Source organism: Branchiostoma lanceolatum, chromosome 16 (genome assembly GCF_035083965.1).
Source record: "Branchiostoma lanceolatum isolate klBraLanc5 chromosome 16, klBraLanc5.hap2, whole genome shotgun sequence".
NCBI lineage: Eukaryota > Metazoa > Chordata > Leptocardii > Amphioxiformes > Branchiostomatidae > Branchiostoma > Branchiostoma lanceolatum.
This window is the reverse complement of record NC_089737.1, coordinates 10,878,862-10,898,191: the sequence shown is the minus strand read 5'-3', so window position 1 is coordinate 10,898,191 and position 19,330 is coordinate 10,878,862. Positions and strand designations below refer to the sequence as shown.

General features: G+C 40.1%; 1 protein-coding gene across 1 annotated transcript in view; it reads left to right on the top strand.

Annotated features, from left to right (window-relative positions):
* LOC136421762 (synaptotagmin-12-like) overlaps positions 1–19,330 on the top strand; it is a 78,570-nt gene that overhangs the window by 19,866 nt on the left and 39,374 nt on the right. The window contains exons 2-3 of the mRNA XM_066409278.1: positions 3,819–3,927; positions 18,671–18,861. Of these exons, the coding sequence (XP_066265375.1) occupies position 3,927; positions 18,671–18,861 (192 nt within the window). The 5' untranslated portion in view covers positions 3,819–3,926. The remainder of the gene's footprint in view (positions 1–3,818; positions 3,928–18,670; positions 18,862–19,330) is intronic.

The window sequence follows — 19,330 nt, the reverse complement described above, 5'->3', positions numbered from 1 at the left end:
ATCACCTTGAGCCAAACATCCGCCATATTCTCTTCTCCCTCCCACGCAGAACTCTGCATCCAGTGCCCTGCGGTGAAAAGCTATTAACCTTGCTGAAGATTCTACTTAGCTTGAGATCCCGCAATGAGCTTTTAGTTCAATCTACCGTTGCTTCCTTTGGGAGGAAAGCAAAGCTAGCTAGAGTCAATGATAATCACAGGCTAATCACTTCTACCTCCGGTATATTCTGTGTGATTTTATCATCATTCATAGAACTACATTGGATTTCTAAAGAGTTTATGGCACAAGGGTAGGCAGCTTTATCAGACGGATGCAAGTTAGACTTCTATGTCAGGCATGTACATACATGTGACTCCATATGTGAAGGATATTTCAAAGGGGTCCTAACGGGTAGGGATTTGCAAACATTGAATCCCTTCCCTTTGTGATATAGACATCAAACGTAGTCTGCTCCCCCCCGGGGTAGCTTGAGAGAGATACAGCCTAACAAAAACATCAAATAGCTTTCGTACAAGCTGTGTGGCATAATAGCCCAGACTGCATAGGAGGCAATCTTTGAAAGCAACCTTGTGTAAATCACCCCAGTCTGTCTTCTGGAGAAGTTTCACTGAATGGCACTTACTGAAGAAAGTGGAGGCAATGAATCAGTTGTCAAGAAAAGTAGTCGAGAGAAGGAAATGTGTAAAATTCCCCCGTTTCATATGCATGAAGTTTATTCTTTAAGTATTTTTTTTAAACGAGTTCGCGCAGTACAATGTAAAGAGACCACTTCTAGGCATGGCACTGAACTACTCAGTCAGTAGTCACTACTCACTCAGTAGTCACCACGTAACAGAAGATGAAGGCCACTACAAGGTTACGGTATACATGGGTGGGACTGGAGCAACATCTTATTTGAAAGCTCGGATACTAAAATACGATGACTCTGCAAATAGTCCTTCACTACGATCTATCGCATCTTTGAAATATGTTCTAGTATTTTGGGAGAATTTCTGGCGTATTTAAGAAGAACTTTTGTATATCGTACAACTCGATGTATAGATATGAAGTGAAATGTGGTATAGACAGACATGTATGTTAGGTCCACCCACAAGGTGTCACCCGCTTGCCAGCGTAACGGGAAGTGACAGAATCGATATCAACAAGTTGTCAAACAGCGTTGAACGCTCTGAAATGAAAACCACCCATGTCATAACAGCATGAGTGGGCGGTGTTCTACCGCTCGGTCTCCTCAGTCGACATCATATCGATTGAAAAGGCAGTCCCCTGGGACTCTGCTGAAGTTATGAAAGCAACAGCTGCAACAAGTTTTACCAATAGAAAGTTCGCAACGTTGCCTTCTGGTCATAATAAACGGGATTGGTGATCAATAAATACGAAGAAATAATATACATGTCTATGAAGAACGATAGTCAGGGGAAAAGGTTGACAAAAAGGTAGAAACAACTGAGACGTTATGCTTCAGATTCATGCAAGCGAATGTTCTTGGATGCACTCCTGCGAGTTGTTGGAGATGGATACTTATTTCATGCCTTACCAGTGTCGTAAACTGGCCTTTCAAGCCGGCTTCATAGCTCGGCCTTTGAAGGCTTTTCTTGTGCCGTTTTCTGACTGCGTATATTATGCTGGTAGCTACCGTTTTTTTGATAGCCTCCAAGTCATGGAGCCTGCCAAAGAGGCTACCCTTTATCCTAAAAAAAGGCGTGGCATCCTATGAAAACATCTTTAAAGATGTCTTATACATACACAAAGAGATTAATCCGTATGTACATCATTGATTGTTGGTGATTGGCCAAGGAAATTAAAAATCAAACCAATCATAGTAAAATTAGATACCATTGTTCAATGTGTATGCATGTGATACATATATCGAAGGATACGCAGGAAGAATAGGAAATTACACATTAACCTAAATCACGTACGTCGCGATATGCCCGTATAAGATAATGTCCGGTGGCAGTCTTTCGGGAAATATATTCACCGCGCGGCGCGCTGCATATGTGGGCATGATAAAAGCTCTCGCTCGCGCATTCTGTAGATGAAAGTAGCGGATGTAGAGAGCTAAATTGTTTTTGATTTTAGTCCTACGTGGCCCCATCACTAGGGACCATATGCCGGATATGCTTTGCTGGCAAACATGACTGAACGCTGAATGCCTTTATGTATATTTCATCACAAAGTTCGGCGGTGAATTTGGTATACGGTGTAATATAAGGCTTTCTGGAAAAGGTTTTTAGAAACCTCTGGCTTTTAAGTACACATACTATTAGATATCAAGAGTTTCCAGCTGCTGTAACGGATGGAATATTGATGGGTTCTTAAAGGCAACCAAAGCAATATTAGTGCCAAAAAAATGGAAAGAAAAAAATGCTGAAATCTTTATGGTAGTGACATTTACTAACACTGTTTAGCACATTTCCGTTATAACTTCACACTTTAATGCATTTTAAACCAGTGCAAAAACGAGCCGTACAATGATCCCCTTGGTTTCGTGAGCCTACAAAATAATCCGCGACGATTTTCAATGAGTTCTCACATCACACCGACGTCATATCTTTGCATCATGGATGTCGCTATACATTGAGATAGTGTTGTTGGAACTAATCATGTATGGAAATGATTGAATAGATTGACTTTCAAAATACAATTTTCGGGCCCTAATATTGCTTGGGTTTCCTTTATGATATTTAAAGGGTCTTAACAGTCGTATGAAAAACGTAATGCCTCTCTACTACTTCTGTCTACATGACGTCATTGTCAACATTTTTCATATCCATTTGATCCTTTAACTGACTTAGTTAAATACTCCTACTATATACGTTTTATCGAGTCCTTTTATGAAAGAAGTAAATATTCTTTTATGTTTTCAACCAACATATTTGTATTATGGCACCAGTACTAGACAAGTGCTACTTTTGTAATACAATAAACCCAAATCTTAAAGATAAGTTTCATTTTGTTTAACTTGCAAACATTTCGGCATACATGTTTTTTCTATATTTTGCACTCATGGTAGAAGAGATGCATGGCAATATGCATACTAATATATTACAAACATATGGACCATGCTGTATCTTATACATGGTGGTGATGTTTTGTAAATGGTACAATATGCTGACCTTTCCTGCCATTTGGCACGGCCAGGCTTCCGTTACCAACATATTCTCATGCTAACCCGGATTCTTTCCGCTACCTTCTGGGCTGTCAGCCAAATATACCGTCTGTAAAAACATAAGTGACAGTTTAGAAGTGCACGCGGAATGCAGGATGATGTTCTGGCCCATCTTCTCGCAACGGGGGATTCATGATAACGTTTTAGTACAAACCTCCCGCATAGTTGAATCCTATCAGGCTTAGGAACTACTTTATGTAGTCTCAGCTGAATTTTGTTGTCCCTCTTTCGGCTTGCATTTGTCACTTAGACGCTTGAAAGAAAATCCTTCTTGATTCCTTTGACGTCAGATGGAATACATTGCCACGTAATCAGCATTTCTAACGGTTGCATTATGGACTTACGTAGTTAGATATGGGGACCCTACATATGTTTTTCAGTATATTCTTTTTCTCTTTAATGTACAATTCTGAAGGTCTGTGGAGTTCTGAACTTTCTTTTTGGTACAATTTGCGTGTCAAGTTAGCAAGAGCCGATGGTAATATGCGGAGATTGATAGAGAAAAATAAGGGGAAAATGCAAAGAAAGCAGTTTTTCATATTAGACACCTGCTACAGTGACCTCTACGACCTTCCTGGTATGTAATTCTATATAACATTATAAGAGGTTTGTTGAATACAGCTGACGTACGTATTCTGTTTTGCAGCGGAGTGCCGGTTCATGGTCACAGGGCTGTAGGATGCTGTAAGACCTCGGGCCTGGGCAGAGAAGCTCCTCGTAACACTGACCCTTCCACGGCAAATCTGACAACAACAGTAAGTAGATAACTGTCTGTTTGATTGTTTGTTTGTTTTTTTTTTGTTTTTTTTTTGTGTCGTAGATGAAGGGTAGGCATCCAAGCTACTGAACGAAATTTGGAAACGGTCAGACGTTACAGACAGCATCCGCTGTCATTTGTGAGGGGACTGGGTTTTTCGCCTGATTGATTGTTCAATTGTTTGTTTCTTCCATTGTTGACTTATACATAATACAAGCGGATGGTTCATTATTGACGTAGCGGTTGCATACTATGATGATCACTGATGTGGATGCTGTAGACTTGAAGGTGTTACTTTTTCCGGCCTGTGTTGAATAGCGGTACTGCTGTAGTACCAGGGTACGTAACGTATCCTTATACCATTATGTTCCATAGAAAATGGAATGGGCTCGTATCAGACATCTATATTACGACTATTCTTGGCCTTCTTGTCTAGCAGATGACCCTATGCGTTTCCACACGTCTTCTCCATTCCATACAGTGCACACTGTAAATCAGCTCCCGCCGTGTCACTCAGAGAGATTTTGTGTATTCATAGGTTTTACCCCACCTTTCTCTCCGGGTATAAACTTTTAAGGAAGGCTCAGCTGATACTTAAGAGTAAGGCTTACTTTGCATCTAAAGGGCTTATAGATACGTTCTCTGCTGCGTTGGCGTACTAGCTTCAACGTGTTTTGCAAGCGTGAAACAAAATTTGACATTCCATGAACGATCCACAACCCAGTGAGAAGAATCAACCTGCAGTGCGAAAAAAAACAAATACACAAAGTGACAGACTTTGAATCTGAAGAACTTAAGATACTCTGCTGCGTTGGCGCACTAGCGCTAACGTGTTTTGCAAGCGTGAAACAAAATTGACATTCCTTGAACGATCCACAACCCAATGAGAAGACTCAACTTGCAAGCAACAAAAGATAAATACACGAAGCTTCAATGCAGCTTAGTTTTACTCCTGATATTCCAGTCCCCACTCTCCTACTTCACTCTGCTCTTTGCTTTATAGTCATTGTAAAATGAAGGGGATCCATGTATCAGATTGAAAATTTCTAGCTGGTCTGTAATTCTGTAACATTAAAAAAACTGTGATTACATATAATGGTATGCAATTGTGTCCCTGTGTATTTATACTGAGATAACTATATGTCCGCAATATGGTGTTATTATCATTAGAAAAAAAAAGATACGCTTCAATTGAAGTCTGATAAGGAATTGTCGGCAGCAAATGCTAGCCGGGAATTACAGTTACGCCGTGGCTCTGTTTCTAATAACCAACCACCGCTGTAATATCACATTTACCCTAGTGCTTTGTACACTATTAAGACTGAAACGCGCTTTCTCATTTGCGCCCCAGGTTACGAACCTAAGTCTCAATGATAATGAAAGTCGTGACTCGGAATATTAAGACGTGGGCTGCTCCGTGTTCCTGATCGATAGAGAATTATTATCAATACAATTTTACATTCTATAGTGGTTTGCATCGTAATCTGTCTTTTAAAGAGAGGGATTTCCAAACATTGAGTTCGTAAAACCTGCCACTATCACTGCCAACCACCTGGAAATTATACAAACACAAAGTGAGTATCTACTGTAAAGGAAGGAAGCCTCAACCGAGGTTGTGGAGTGTGATGACTGGCCACGATTAAATGCTACTTTTTGTGAACTGTCAGGAAATGCGAAACTACCTACAGGACAATTCAGATACACACACAAAGAGCAACTTGGCAGAAGTCCATCTTCCCGTCAAGCAATCCTTTTTATCCAGTTTGTCAGTCTCTCCCGGCCTGCAGGCTTAACTTCCTCGGCACGGGAGGCTTCAATGCCCGCCTGGCCAACTGCGCCCATCCCCATGTTTTCACCTGCTTGAAACGATTGCTCATCAATGACCTTCCTCAGCGGGACAAAGGCCGAATTTCCTTGGGGACATGTTGGCCCTGGTACCGAAGAGTTATCCTGTGCTGGCGCTGGCAACTTCTGGATGGAAATTCATTGTTTGCTGAAATATGTTAGCCTTTTGGTATTCTATCTACAACCTTATGTCTTATTAAATAGTGTGCATCTGCCTGTTTTGATGCTGATGCGCATGGACCCACTGATTGTTATGGTAGCCATCGACTTGTCTGTTTGGGTCGTGGTGGTTTTTTTTTTCATGATCAAGTCATACTGTACTCTAAAAACAAGGCCTTATAGTCAGTGCCATCAGATAGGTCATCATCATTCCAGAGTATCATCACTCCTTTGGAGGAACCCCTCCCTTGTCAGACTCCAAGTTTTCCTCTGTCGAGCGGTTCTTGGCCATTGATATTCAGATAGGTCAGTTGCCACTGTATTAAATATGACGAATGGTGCTAAATCGTCTTCCCATTATATTGTAGGGCAGCGAGTCTCTGAGTTATTTCCACAATCTTGCTGACCATAAACTTCCTAAAAGCTGAGATTGCTCTATGACCAAGGGTTAGGATGCTATTACGATTCCGAGATAGAGAGATACGACTGTAACGTTTTTACTGTCCACGGAAGAGTGATTGGAACATTTACGACTCTATCCATGCATATGAAACCTAGAGAAGACCGAAGGTGCAACTCATCCATAGCATCCATGTGTCGTCTCTGATGTTTGTGAGGCATTCATACAATCACATTTTCATTTTGTTTTATTTCATTCTATATTTTCTTTCATTGAAATTGCAAGGACACTATGCAGTGGTCCACCAAGGAAGCATTGTTACAAAATGTAGTATCCGATATACATCAATTTAACATTCACATATAACTAAGACTCAGGTAACATATCCACTTGGAATGGCAATGCGAAACAATCCAGTGATGCATCAAAACGTTCATGACTTAGACAGAACAATAAAAAATCATTCTTCCAACATACATGTCAATCTTAGACCCATACGTAGTATTTAGACTACACGATGTGTTTGGTTGTCTATATCATTTGTCATATGTAAATAAAGAATCGCAATAGAAGGTTTCTTGATTTGTGAACGTTGAAAAGCAACACATTGCCTTTGCGCACCGAGAACATTTGCAGCCACAGCCTCTCAGTCATCCAGTATGAGTAACTGTATCCATTAGAACCAACCCGTGGAGTTAGCTGCCGGAAAAAGACATTGAGCAATAGACCAAGCGGAAAATGTCTGTTGAATGGTGTCTTCACATAATCAATTGACGTCACAGCGTGTCACAGACTCATATCCCCTTCCGTTATTACTAGCAGCGTGCAGAAGCCACCAGGAGTTTCCCACGGCTTGTAATTGTATTAAATGCTGTAAATGATGGACCATCAGGACAGACACAGCGTCTTCTTACCACCACCCAAGTGCACATCCTTTCCTCGCTGCTGTCGTCAAATAACAGATGAAAGCAATATGCACTTTTACAACTTAGATTTCCCATGAGCAACGCACCACTTTTATTCTATACCATTACTCTAAAATATGTCTTTATAACTCGCCTGTCAACAACTAGAGAGACAATATACGTACATTTTTCCTTTTAAGCTCGTATACCTGGTTTCTAGGTACACGTAGTAGATGTTTTATGTATTGGATATTACAAAAGTAAAAGATATCTATCTAACTTGTTGATCGGGAATGACTAGCTAGACGTCGGGTGGATGTAACAACGCCATTAAACGAACCGTGCAGTCGAACCGGAATGAACGAAGTCCTTGAAGCTATTCGGAGGAAGTCCATCGTGTTAAGCACCTTGGCGGCTTTCTTGACGTGACGTCAGTCAGGGGGCGACCTGCATCTTGAACTCATTCTCCAGAAAGCCTTCTATGGCGAAGACGTCTTTAATCATTTCCCATCAGACTTGCACTGGGAGAGAGCTGTTGGATGTGTTTGATTTAGATTCCGATCGCTGCGCAGGGTGAACCCCCTTGCCTTGGCTCCAGAGATTTAGCCAATTAAACTATGCCAACTTTGATCTTCAGACGATATGATAACTGAGTAACGTAAAACTTGTTCTACGTATCTACATGAGTAATCTTCATTTGCTTCGTGCAACCAATTGGCCATGGCAAAATACACGAACATTCAAACAGACCCAATGACTGAGTGGAGGATGATGAACAGAATTAACCTATCACTTTATGGAGAATTTTCAGGGTGAAACCCCGTACCTCAGCTCTACAGATTTAGCCAATCAGACTACGCTAATTTGTACAAATCTTCAGACGATATCAAAATAGAATGGTGGCTGTCAATGACCAGAATCTACCTATCACTTCCTCTTTATGGAGAATTGTCAGTGTTAACATCGACTCTAGAGATTTAGCCAATTAAGCTATGCCAACTTTAACAGATCACAGATCTTCAGACGACATTAAAACAGAACGGCGGCTGTCAGTGACCAAAATCTACTTATCACTTCCTCTTTATGGAGAATTTTCGTCACCTTTGCACCCCTTAGGCATTTTAGGCAGCTTATAGAGGTTACAGCTTTGAATAATTTGTCACATACACTGACAGATATACAACATGCAGTGGTGAGGTATGTTCTGGCACGAATCCAGTACTCTAAAGTTATGAAGCTGTCACAGTTTCCAACTCCATAGGCGGCTGTATGTCTACATGATTCTTTTGATAAAAGACCTGCCCTTTGATTTCCAAGAATTTGTCATTCATCAATAAAGAGGGCACTAGACTAAGTTAATGGTTTACGAAGTCCCGCCTTGTAGATTGTTCTTTTAACTGTTTCCTGACAGACTAGACAGACAGTGAAAACTGCCTTTCATATTAAGGAGAATGGTGCCGTATTACTTAAATTCCAGGGTATGTGTCGTGCAAACACTGTTTTGTAAGATGTGATAGATACAATAGATCTATGACAGAAGAAGATTGCCAACAATAAGAAGAATGATTAAGCTTTAATTTCATCCAGAAATATTCCAACATCTATGGACATCTATACATATTTGATGATGCACATTGTCTTCACTTACAGCATGCACTTTCTCCTATGTCTTGAAAACACAATTCCAATCTTCTTTTTTTTTACAATGTAAAGTAAGCTTCAATGGATTCCAGTTAACGAGACACCCAAAATCGATCGTCTGGCGACCAAAGACAGAATGTGACTTGGGGACAAAGCTATTCAGTAGACAACATCATCAATTGCACCGCATGAGAATAGGGTGTTAAAGGCCATCTACTCGCACATGCATCTTCTAAGTTTCCGGTCGTGCCTTTGGTTCCAAACGCCCCAGAGAAAACCTGGGTTGTAATCTTCACTAAAGAAATACAACGGGTTTCTTTTCGATATAAAAGAGATGTATAAAAGACAACATCATACATTGCACCGCCTGAGAATAGGGTGTCAAAGGCCATCTACTCCCACATACGTATTCCTTGTTTCCGGACGCGCCTTTGGTCCCAAACGTCCCAAAGAGAAATTGAGGTGTAATCTTCACTAGAATATATTCCTGAAATGTATAATACGAGTCCATTTACATTTCCTTACAAGGAAGAAATGAGGGCATTTAGTTGACCATGCTGTCGACGAACGAATGGCCTATGGATCAAACAAAAGGCTCCGGGGCGTAAAGTTGGAAGGAGGCCATAGTCTTTGGATTCAATCGTGACTGTCTTTGTAGATAGCTCAACAACAACTACGACTACTTCAATATTCTGTTGGTCTTAAGCCTGCTACTCTGTGATACATGTGTACGAAATGATTGTTCTGTCAGTGTTATTTTACTTGAGGATGTTATACCTGCAACCTCACCGTGAACTGCCCACAGGATTGATTATTCTGTTTGTTTGTTTTTGTTGGTGTTTTTTTGTTTACTATTGATGAATTCAAAAGCAATGCTCTCTGCCACCTTTATCAGATATTGCATCATGCATACGCATTTCTTTTTTACTATGATTTTATCAAACCACCTTTTATTCGCGACCATAGTCAGAGGCTTGGTAATGATGTATATGTTACCCTTGGGATAATGTGTGTCCCTACCTATGGTATTTCCATTCATTGCATGTTCCGTTCATGGTATGTTCGCGACTTGCTTGTTTTAAAACGTTTCTTGCAAATCCTCCGAAACACTTGGGAGGTCTCGGCAATTTTCATGGTGACTTCAATACCGAGGTAACCGTTCTGGTTAACACCGCAATACATCAGCGCCCACGTCCCGGTGCCTGTGTATGATCTCTGAGGATTGCAGCTTTGCAGAGTGAAAGAAAAGGATCTCGAACCAGTTTAGCTCACGGAAGAGCTATTCTTCCAATGAGTTTGACAGCAAGGACAGACGCTATGTGCAGTATGTCCATGTTCCTTGTACGGGGGATTCCCCTAACTCTTTTCGAAAAGCACTCTTAACGTCCTATCTTAAGGACTGCGACCCTTTCTAATAGTAAAGAAGAGTTGATCAATACTGCACCTTGTAGAAGGGTAAAGGAAATGTATAATTCTACGTCCATTATTGTATTCTTCCCGTAGGTGTTGGGCAACAGGTACTTAATTGTAGCACTCCTTGATGAAACTCTAATCAACCCTCCTTGGCAAACTATCCGGGTTCCTACGACACCGTAAACGTTCTTGTACTTTCTGACAACTTCATAATTTCTGCTTTATCTCGAAAAAGCGAACTGTACTCATGTTCTGTTAAGTGACAGTATTTCCCAATTCTATCGCCACTAGAAAACACAAAAGGATGTTAAAATCTTACCCACATTGTTACTCAAAGCCCCAATCAAATAGACTTAACAGAAAAAGAATTATCTAAACAGATCAACCAACACAGTACGTTTGCGTAGTCTTGACTTCTTCGCGACAGTTAACATGTCCAACAACTAACAGTTTCATTGGTGCAGAAAGTTTCCTGACGTCATACCGTGTGACAACGAAAGTAGTAAAGCCTTAGGGCACCATTTGCTGGAGGCCATGGCATTTAACAGAAAAATGGTTATCAAAACAGAGACCAAGGTTCACAAAACGTGTACGTAGTCTTGACTCCTTCGCAACAGTTAACATGTCCAACGACTAACAGTTTCATTGGTGCAGAAAATTACATGACGTCATACCGTGTGACAACGAAAGTAGCAAAGCCTTAGGGCACAATTTGCTGAAGGTCATGGCATTTATAATCAGAAGTTCAAGCAGCTTATCTGGTTTCTTCTCTGTGCGACACGGAAAGAAAAACAAAGTAGTTCGCACGTTTGATACGCCATCTATATGCCACCTGCTATCTAGAGATAAACCTTGCCGGAACCGGGGAAGCGTAGGGAAGCCGGGCTGTCAATCAAACGGGAACCTACCTCGGCGGAACTTTGATGTGTAAAGGTTGTCTCTTTGGTTAACGGGGTTGTCCGAATTACATTCGGTTGTGACAAGGAATTGTATTTACATTGGTGTTAAGGATTACATCTGATACAAGGAATTTACTATAGAAGGACATCATTGTCAAAGTACAAAACAGCTAGCTGATTGCCCATATTTTACAATAATCAAAAAGATGTGTCAAGTGTGATTAAGCGGATTTTTTGCATTACATTCGGTCGTGACTAAGAATTATATTTACATGTGATCTTTTATATCTTATACAGGGAAATTACTAGAAGACCATCATTGTCAAAGTAGAAAGCAGCTTACTGGTCTCATGTATTTTGCAATGATTTATTCAACTGCGTCAAGTGTGATTAAGCGGATTTGTTTGCATTACATTCCGACAAGGAAATGTATTTGCATTGAAGTTAGTCTTTATATCTGATACAAGGAGATTACTAAAAGGGAATAGTTGTCATAGTAGAAAGCAGCTCGTTGATTGCATATATTTACAATTATCATAGAAAATGCGTCAACTAAAATTCTTAACATTATGCCCCATTTTCCAATGTACCCTGTCATTGACATTGATACGAACAACCGTATTTGCCACAACCCTGTAATCAAATGGACGTGAATACGTTAACCACTAGTACATCAACCTACTTATAAATGATATTCCGATAATACACAAAACATATACATAGTATATCAGTGTGTGTGTATACGTATGTGATGTGAAATTTTAACATGAATTTCAAAAGCTATTACCATATTCATAGGGCTTAAGTAGGTGAAATAAATCAAGCTAGTTTCGGTTATATATAACTAAGATACACTCAGATTATATCTTCATTATGTACTTCCGAAAACAGGACCAGTCGACTGTGCATCTCTGTGTGTGGCTCCTGTTTTTGGACGTCTGAAATGTACTGGATAGCCACAAGGCAACTGTTGCATCCAATCCGGAGGCTCTCCCTATCTCTGTGCACTCGGCTGTGATTAAAAGCATCCCTTCCTTAGTATTCAGCCCTCGTCAAATGACATCATTGCCAACAGACTCCGGAACCACCTGTAGAAGGGATCCAGCCATCTCCCACCAGACATGAGGTTTTCTATTGATCCGAACAACCGTCTGCTGCCAGATTGAGACATCAGTGACATTACTCTTTGCTAGTCCCTAATTGTGCAACCAAACCCTGTGGTCAGATGCCATGTATTTCATTATAATCTACATCGGTTTTGCGATTCTAAATTACAGCATACATAGTATACCAGGGCAACGAAAGTCTTTCCTATTTCAAGAACTCATTGTTTACTTGGTTCTGAAAATATCATTCTTATGAATACACATCGAAATATAAGCGTATGTTTGGGCAAATAGCTTATTATGAATATATTCAGATGTAGTCTGATCCAATGTTTTTCATTCTCACCTATAGCTACGTCGGTGTTGTGATTCTAAATTGCAGCATACTCTGTACATCAATGCATTCGCCAACTAAAACTACTTTCCTAATTCAGGCAAATGTATTTCAAATACCGTTCTTATGAATGCACATTCCAATACGGGCAAATATTTCATTTTTAACATATTCATACGTGGTTAGATCTCGTGGTTTTCTTTCTCATGTATTTCGGTCTTCTCTGTACGCTTACGATTCTAAATTGCAGCGTATACTAATGTAACTAACACTTTCCTTGCTCAAACACTTATGATTAACTTGATTCTAAAAAGATACTTCTTATGAATACACATCAAAAGATAAACGGTCTTCGCAATTATTTCATTATGAATATATTCAGACGAGTATTTCATTCTCATCTATGTCGATCTTGTCTGTATGCTTGCGACTCTAGATTTAGTTTACCACATGTATAGTATGCCAATGCAAGTAACAACTTTCCTGATTCAAACAAATACATTTGAAAAGATTTTTTCATGAATACACATCAAAATATAAACATGCTTGTGATTCCAAACTGCAGCATACACAGTATACCAATGCAACGAAACACTTTCCTAATTCAAGCTGATACATTAATTCTGAAAGTGTTCTAATACACATCAAAATATAAAAGTATGTTTTGGTGAATATTTCCTTATGAACATATTCATACGTTGACCTATATCTCATATTCCTACCTCGCGCAATGACATCATCCAGTAACCGGCTTGCCTACCGGAAATACATCAATGGGAGATACCATTTCTGTTGGAAAATGGGGTATTTTCAATATTACATATTCTTCATAAAACATCGAAATCTATTGCAACCATTCAGGAATTGGTTGTATTTTTTCACAGTTGATATAGTAATGCCAAAATCGTCTTGCAAGTCTTGCTACCGTGGTGATAAGAATAGGGAATAGCCCGTTCTTTTGCAATAGTCTACTTCGACACGTTGAGTAAATAAACTGTCCCAAGTAAAGACGCAGGTTTAATCACAACAGACAGTGGAGTGGAGGCCGCCAGGGCACCATCATAACAAGTAAGCGTGCTGTGAGATTCTTCATACATCTGTGCTTTTTTAATCTATTCGAAAGCTTTATGGTCGTATTTTAAGATTATCGGTGATTTCGTTACTTTAGAACCTCTTTGATTGTACATTTCTGTTCGTAATATGTTTTTCCTTTGCCGTAAGCCATTTCTTGTCGTATGTAAGCAACATGTGATTCTATATAAATTGCAAATATGTAATCCCACGTTAATGCCTTATTCATTAGGAAGCGGACTATATGCATGCATAATCGCCAGATAAGGTGTAATGTGAGTGCTCTCGTGGGATGTATGAGGTATCTGGTAAGTAATGAAATGGAAAGAGTTCGGCTGAAGCAACCGTAGGGCGATACCCTCTAGCTTGCCTCATATGACCCTACGCTTTAATTTTTTCAGCGCTATGCACTCATTGCATATCATTATGTTAGTGTAGTTTGAATTACAGAATATTTTGAATGTGACTATTTAACCTTCATCCGACTGATGCATTTTTGGGACGAATCTGTTCTTATGGGGTCCAAACTATAATATCTTTAGAAAGGGTTTTAGGGGGTTGAAGAAGCCAGCAAAATTTCTTTGTTTGAACTTAACTATGCGTATCAGTTCGATATCTTTTCAATTGCATTTGATGATAGGAAAGGTAAATATCTTGATGATATTTTGCACCTTTATGGAAAACAATATCTTTTTCATGAGGATTTTGCTTTGAACTTTGGTACTACCTGTCCAGAATTTTAATATAATCAGCTGATTTCGGCCATCCCTGTTCATTGGAAATCTTTATAACCTTTACAAAGACAGGCATCTCCAAAGTAAGGGTTTGTACGCCGATTTGTAGGGACAGGACTTGGCTTCGGAAAAAAAACATCTTGAAATGTTTGTAAATCTTTTTTTTTATAAAACGTTAAGGTGCCGATTTTTGTGAACCCTCCTACAAAATACAACATTCATGGGAAGAGCATCTCTACACACCCATACCTTGGAAACAAGTGTATCCACACAGTTTACCTTATAAATGCTCCATTGCTACTCACACTAGAATGATTGCAAAAAGACGTGATAAAGACCCAGAGTCGTATTAGGAAGTGGGGTAACTTACATGTTGTCTTTTCGACTTAGTTCTGGTATTTTATTTTATTTATCTAAATTGATAGGGGTTCTTTTTATCTTTCGTGATCATAAGCCATTGTTTCCTGATTTTATCTTTTTACACCACATTTGTGCTACCTGTTTTGTATGTGTACCATGCTTTTCTTTTTGTAGAATATTTTTGGGAAACCAATAAAAAGAAAGTTGGAAAAGAACATATTGTACCTGAGATAAATGTTCGTTTACTGCTGTTGCTAAGCTACTTTTTATCGGGCACAATGATATAGGAACTCGCCATAAACCTTTTACCACAATACAAGCTAAATCATATTTGATATCATTTGGCGTCAGCACCTGGTTCCTAGTGGCTGTGTGAAAGATTAATTCTTAAATATAAATATAAATGGCATCCTTTGGTCAATATTGACCATGGTAAAATCCTAATTAGCATCAACCCTACAGCTTCGCTTCGGCTCTTGCTTAAAAGTTCTAAATGGGAATGACAGTCTCTGCCACATCTGCAAGATAACCAGGTCTGTTGCAAAGTTCATCTCTCTGGATCTGCTTTCATTCTGCGCTGCCATTGGCAAGGTCCTCCCAGTGCTCTGTGTCAATATCAAGTGCCTTCAAGTCCCTCTTGAAGACGTCTTTGGACGTTTCTTTTCACTGACATCAGTTCTCCGTAGAGGAAGTCTCCTGAAATGACACACAATTTTGGTATCATTATCTGTATTTGAAGAAAACCAAGGAATGTCTCCACCTAATGGTTATTGCGCACATTTCTAGCTTGTTATTGTTGCTGGAATGTTTCGTGTGATCTTAAAATGTGACGAGGAAAACCTCTTTACATCACACCCACCCACCCACGCACTGTAGTCCTCTTCACCTCTGACAATCAATGTATGATGCAGCACCGAACCTTCACAAAGACTGAAGAGGCAGCTTTTGTCTCTCGCAGCGCTACCCTTAAGTGTAATCAGCTCGAAGATGTCTTGAAAGAAGACAAAACGGCGTCGGATCTGAGCAGAAGCTATCCAATTATTTTCTCGGTAATGAACGCATTCATTCATTGAAACTCTAGTTGTTCCTCTGCAGCTTAGTCTCTCATGGCACGGAAATGCCAGGAACGGCGCCAAGGTGTTTAGGTTGAATGCACATCGGGTTGAAGAGGCTGTCTGGAGCACATCTTCAACCCGAAGAGGTTACATGATGAACTTCTAGAATAAGTACATTATCGATTAGACGAAAAGCTAGTAAGCCCTCTCCGTATTCCTACAAATTACCAGACAAAACGATAAGTTGCTGCCATTTATGCCAAAAGGAACAAAAGTAATTTACCGAACCGACCGGTCTTTCAGCCGTCTTTACGGAATCTTTAAGTCCAGCAAAATGTTTCTCTGTCTTATATATTTTCTTTTCGTGCTGTGCGGTTAACAACCGAACAAGCAATGTCAGATAAGGATGCTTTGGTCTACTTGATCAATAGAAGGCAATTGTTAAACCATTTGGTAACTCTTTAAGCTTTCGGACTGATTATCGGTGAAATATGAGTCAAGCTAGATGAAAGAGACAGCCTCATACTTCTAATGGAATAATGGCAGTGATGAATGTTGACCTTTTCAACGTTGCGAAGAGACCAATAGTGAAGAATTGGCTTCTCTTTTATCTAGGCGATTACCAATGTCATGTCTAGTGCCAAAGTGCCAAATGTGTGCTGTCAGCAGCTGATAAGTGTAATATTTCACCGAACGTTACTAATAAGGGGGGTCGTCAAGTTGTGTTCATCAGGGTTAATGATGTTACAGACAATGCGCATTATTTGTAAATGATGAAGATTCTTCAAAATTGTGCGGCAGGAGTCGCACAGAAGCAAACGATGGTGTATTTTTGAGGCACTTTGAAATGATATGATAAACTACAGCTGATTTCATAAATCCATGATTTAGTTATCAAGGTTCAAGAACTAAATTTCATTATTGGACCTGCGTATTCGTACGTAATGGCTTTCTTCCATTCGTACTTTATTCTTTTCTTCCGTTAATTTCAAACTCGATGCTAACTTGATTGGCTTAGAAGATTACCAATGTTATGTCTAGTGCCAAGGTGCCTAATGTGTGATGTCAGCAGCTGACGTGTGTGATATTTCATCGAACGTTACTGATAGGAGGATTCATCAAGTTGTATTCATCAGGGTTAATGATGTTAAAAGCAATGCGCACTGGCAAATTTGTAAATGATGACAGTGTCTTCAGAAATCTCTCTCATCTCATCTATCCCCAAGTCTAACTATTTGACGGTTGGGACACAACAGAAGATCTGGCAATCAGTTCTCGGTTTTCTGTTCCTCCTAATATTTCACATGACATGCCTGTCCATTCTCCGATATTATCCTCCCATCTTTTCCGTTGCCTATGCTTCTTTCTTCCTCCTTGGACGGTTCCTTGCATGATAGCTTTGGCCAGTTCCACTTCAGTGTTCTTTTGTTACTGTGAGTCTGTGGGTAAGAGGTCTTCGTATCTTTAGAATTTCACTGGAGCAAACTATGATGTGTTCTTCGAGGCTCTATATATGATACGATAAATTATATCTAATGCCACAAATCCATGAATTGTCATAACTTGTCAATACTAATTTCCATCATTGGACCAGCAGTATATGTTCTTAATGGTTTGCTACATTATTTTTATATTCGATGTTAACGACCATCTTCCTTACACAACATGTCGTGGGAAAGGCTACTGAAGCGCCACAGCCGACAAGTCCATGAACTGCATAATCCTCCATCTGTATTTTCCATGCTCTACTTTCAATCTAATATGGCGAGGCGGTATCTAAAAACAAGCATTAAAGATTTGTAGATGACGCCTCTTCTATGTCAAAATTGGCGTCGATGCCGATCTCATGGCAGTTTGAGTAGCCGCCTATTTGATTGATTGACATTTTCACCAAACGAATTGTTGCCATCGATCCTGTCGCTTCACGCGCCGTCTGACCTGAACAGCGGTGTGATAGATCCTATTACACCTGCCGCCGTCCGCGCAAATTATGGAGGTCTGCACCAAAATGATTTTCCAATAGAGCATCAAGGATGGTTGCTTTGAAATCTGGAGATCTGCAGTTCTTTGTGCATCGCCAGATGGAGCTGTGTGATCGTTGCCGTGCAGCTTCCTTTAGATACCAAATATTTTCGGACACCGCTTCACTGACGGCTAGCAATTTTCATTGTCAAGGATCCCATTGCATGCTGGGAGACGTGGGGCTCTATGGGTAGCGAAGAGGAAAGATAACATCACTACCATGACACCATGACTGCCATACAAGAAATATACTAGAAATTGTCATAAAACTGGGCAAAATCCTCTGCAGATCACTGAAAAGTCTTTACAAGAGATTAATAATATAGTTTTTCTCACGTTCCCTTTCTCCAGGTGAATTCGAATTCTTCAGGGATAACTCTATATGATCGTATGATTATGAGATTTGTTAAGACGTTGATATCCAAATTTAAGTAGAAAGTTGAATTTCAAGTAGATAGTTTCACTTTTATACTATATACTTTATATATTACAGCCAAATACAACATTCACTAGAGCTAACTGACTCACTGGAATCAACTTTGTCTTTATCTTTTTCCTATTGGACTATCTAAAATTTGTCTTCAATTTGTTTACATATCAATTCACAGATTTTGCTTAAAACCTGGTGAACCAGAAATCTCTTCTAGCCACTGACGAAAGGTAACGGATGCTGCCTGGAACAAATCTATCCAGTTGCTGTCATCTTTCGTATTGTATAACCTGTCTAACTTCCATCGACACGACAGTCACCAGATGATTCAGTTTCAAAACTAATTGATTATTTTTCTCTCCCCCAGTGGCGGTGCCGGGATGGGAGGTGATCGTGGTGGCTGCTGGGATATGTGTCCTGGCGCTGACGCTGTTCCTGTTCCTGTTCCGGACCTACATGCAGTCCCCGGATGAAGACGCCTGCAGCGAGGCCACAGAGCCCCCGGATGTAGTCACTCCCGGACAGCGCATGCGCGAGGAGGAGCCTGAGCAGGTTTTGGTGCGTTCTTGAAAACACGAATCTGTAATGTGCTGTAATCTGTGTTCATCTGTGTGCGTGCGTGTGTGTGTGCGTGTGTATGTGTGTGTGTGCTGTCTGTCTGTCTGTCTGCGCTGCTAGATCTGTATACGTGCGTCTCACTTACTCGTCGAAAGAGGTCGCTGGTATATTTTAGCGCAGGAGACATCTTTGGAGATCTTCAGATTGCACACATTGTAATAATACATAAAAAAATCAACGTCAATTAATATCTTAACCGTAACTTTAAGAACGTTGCTAAAACGAAACGTACAGATTCCAAAGTACATTTTTTTTAGTAGTCACTTAAGTCCCCCCCCCCCCCCGCCACTCGTCTATACACAGTGCCCTTATCCAGCCAGAAAAAGGTCGGTAAATCGGCCGACTTTAAACTGGGGAGAAAGTATGGCACATTTCTTTAATCTTGTGCAATGCAGCGTCGCCAAGGCTC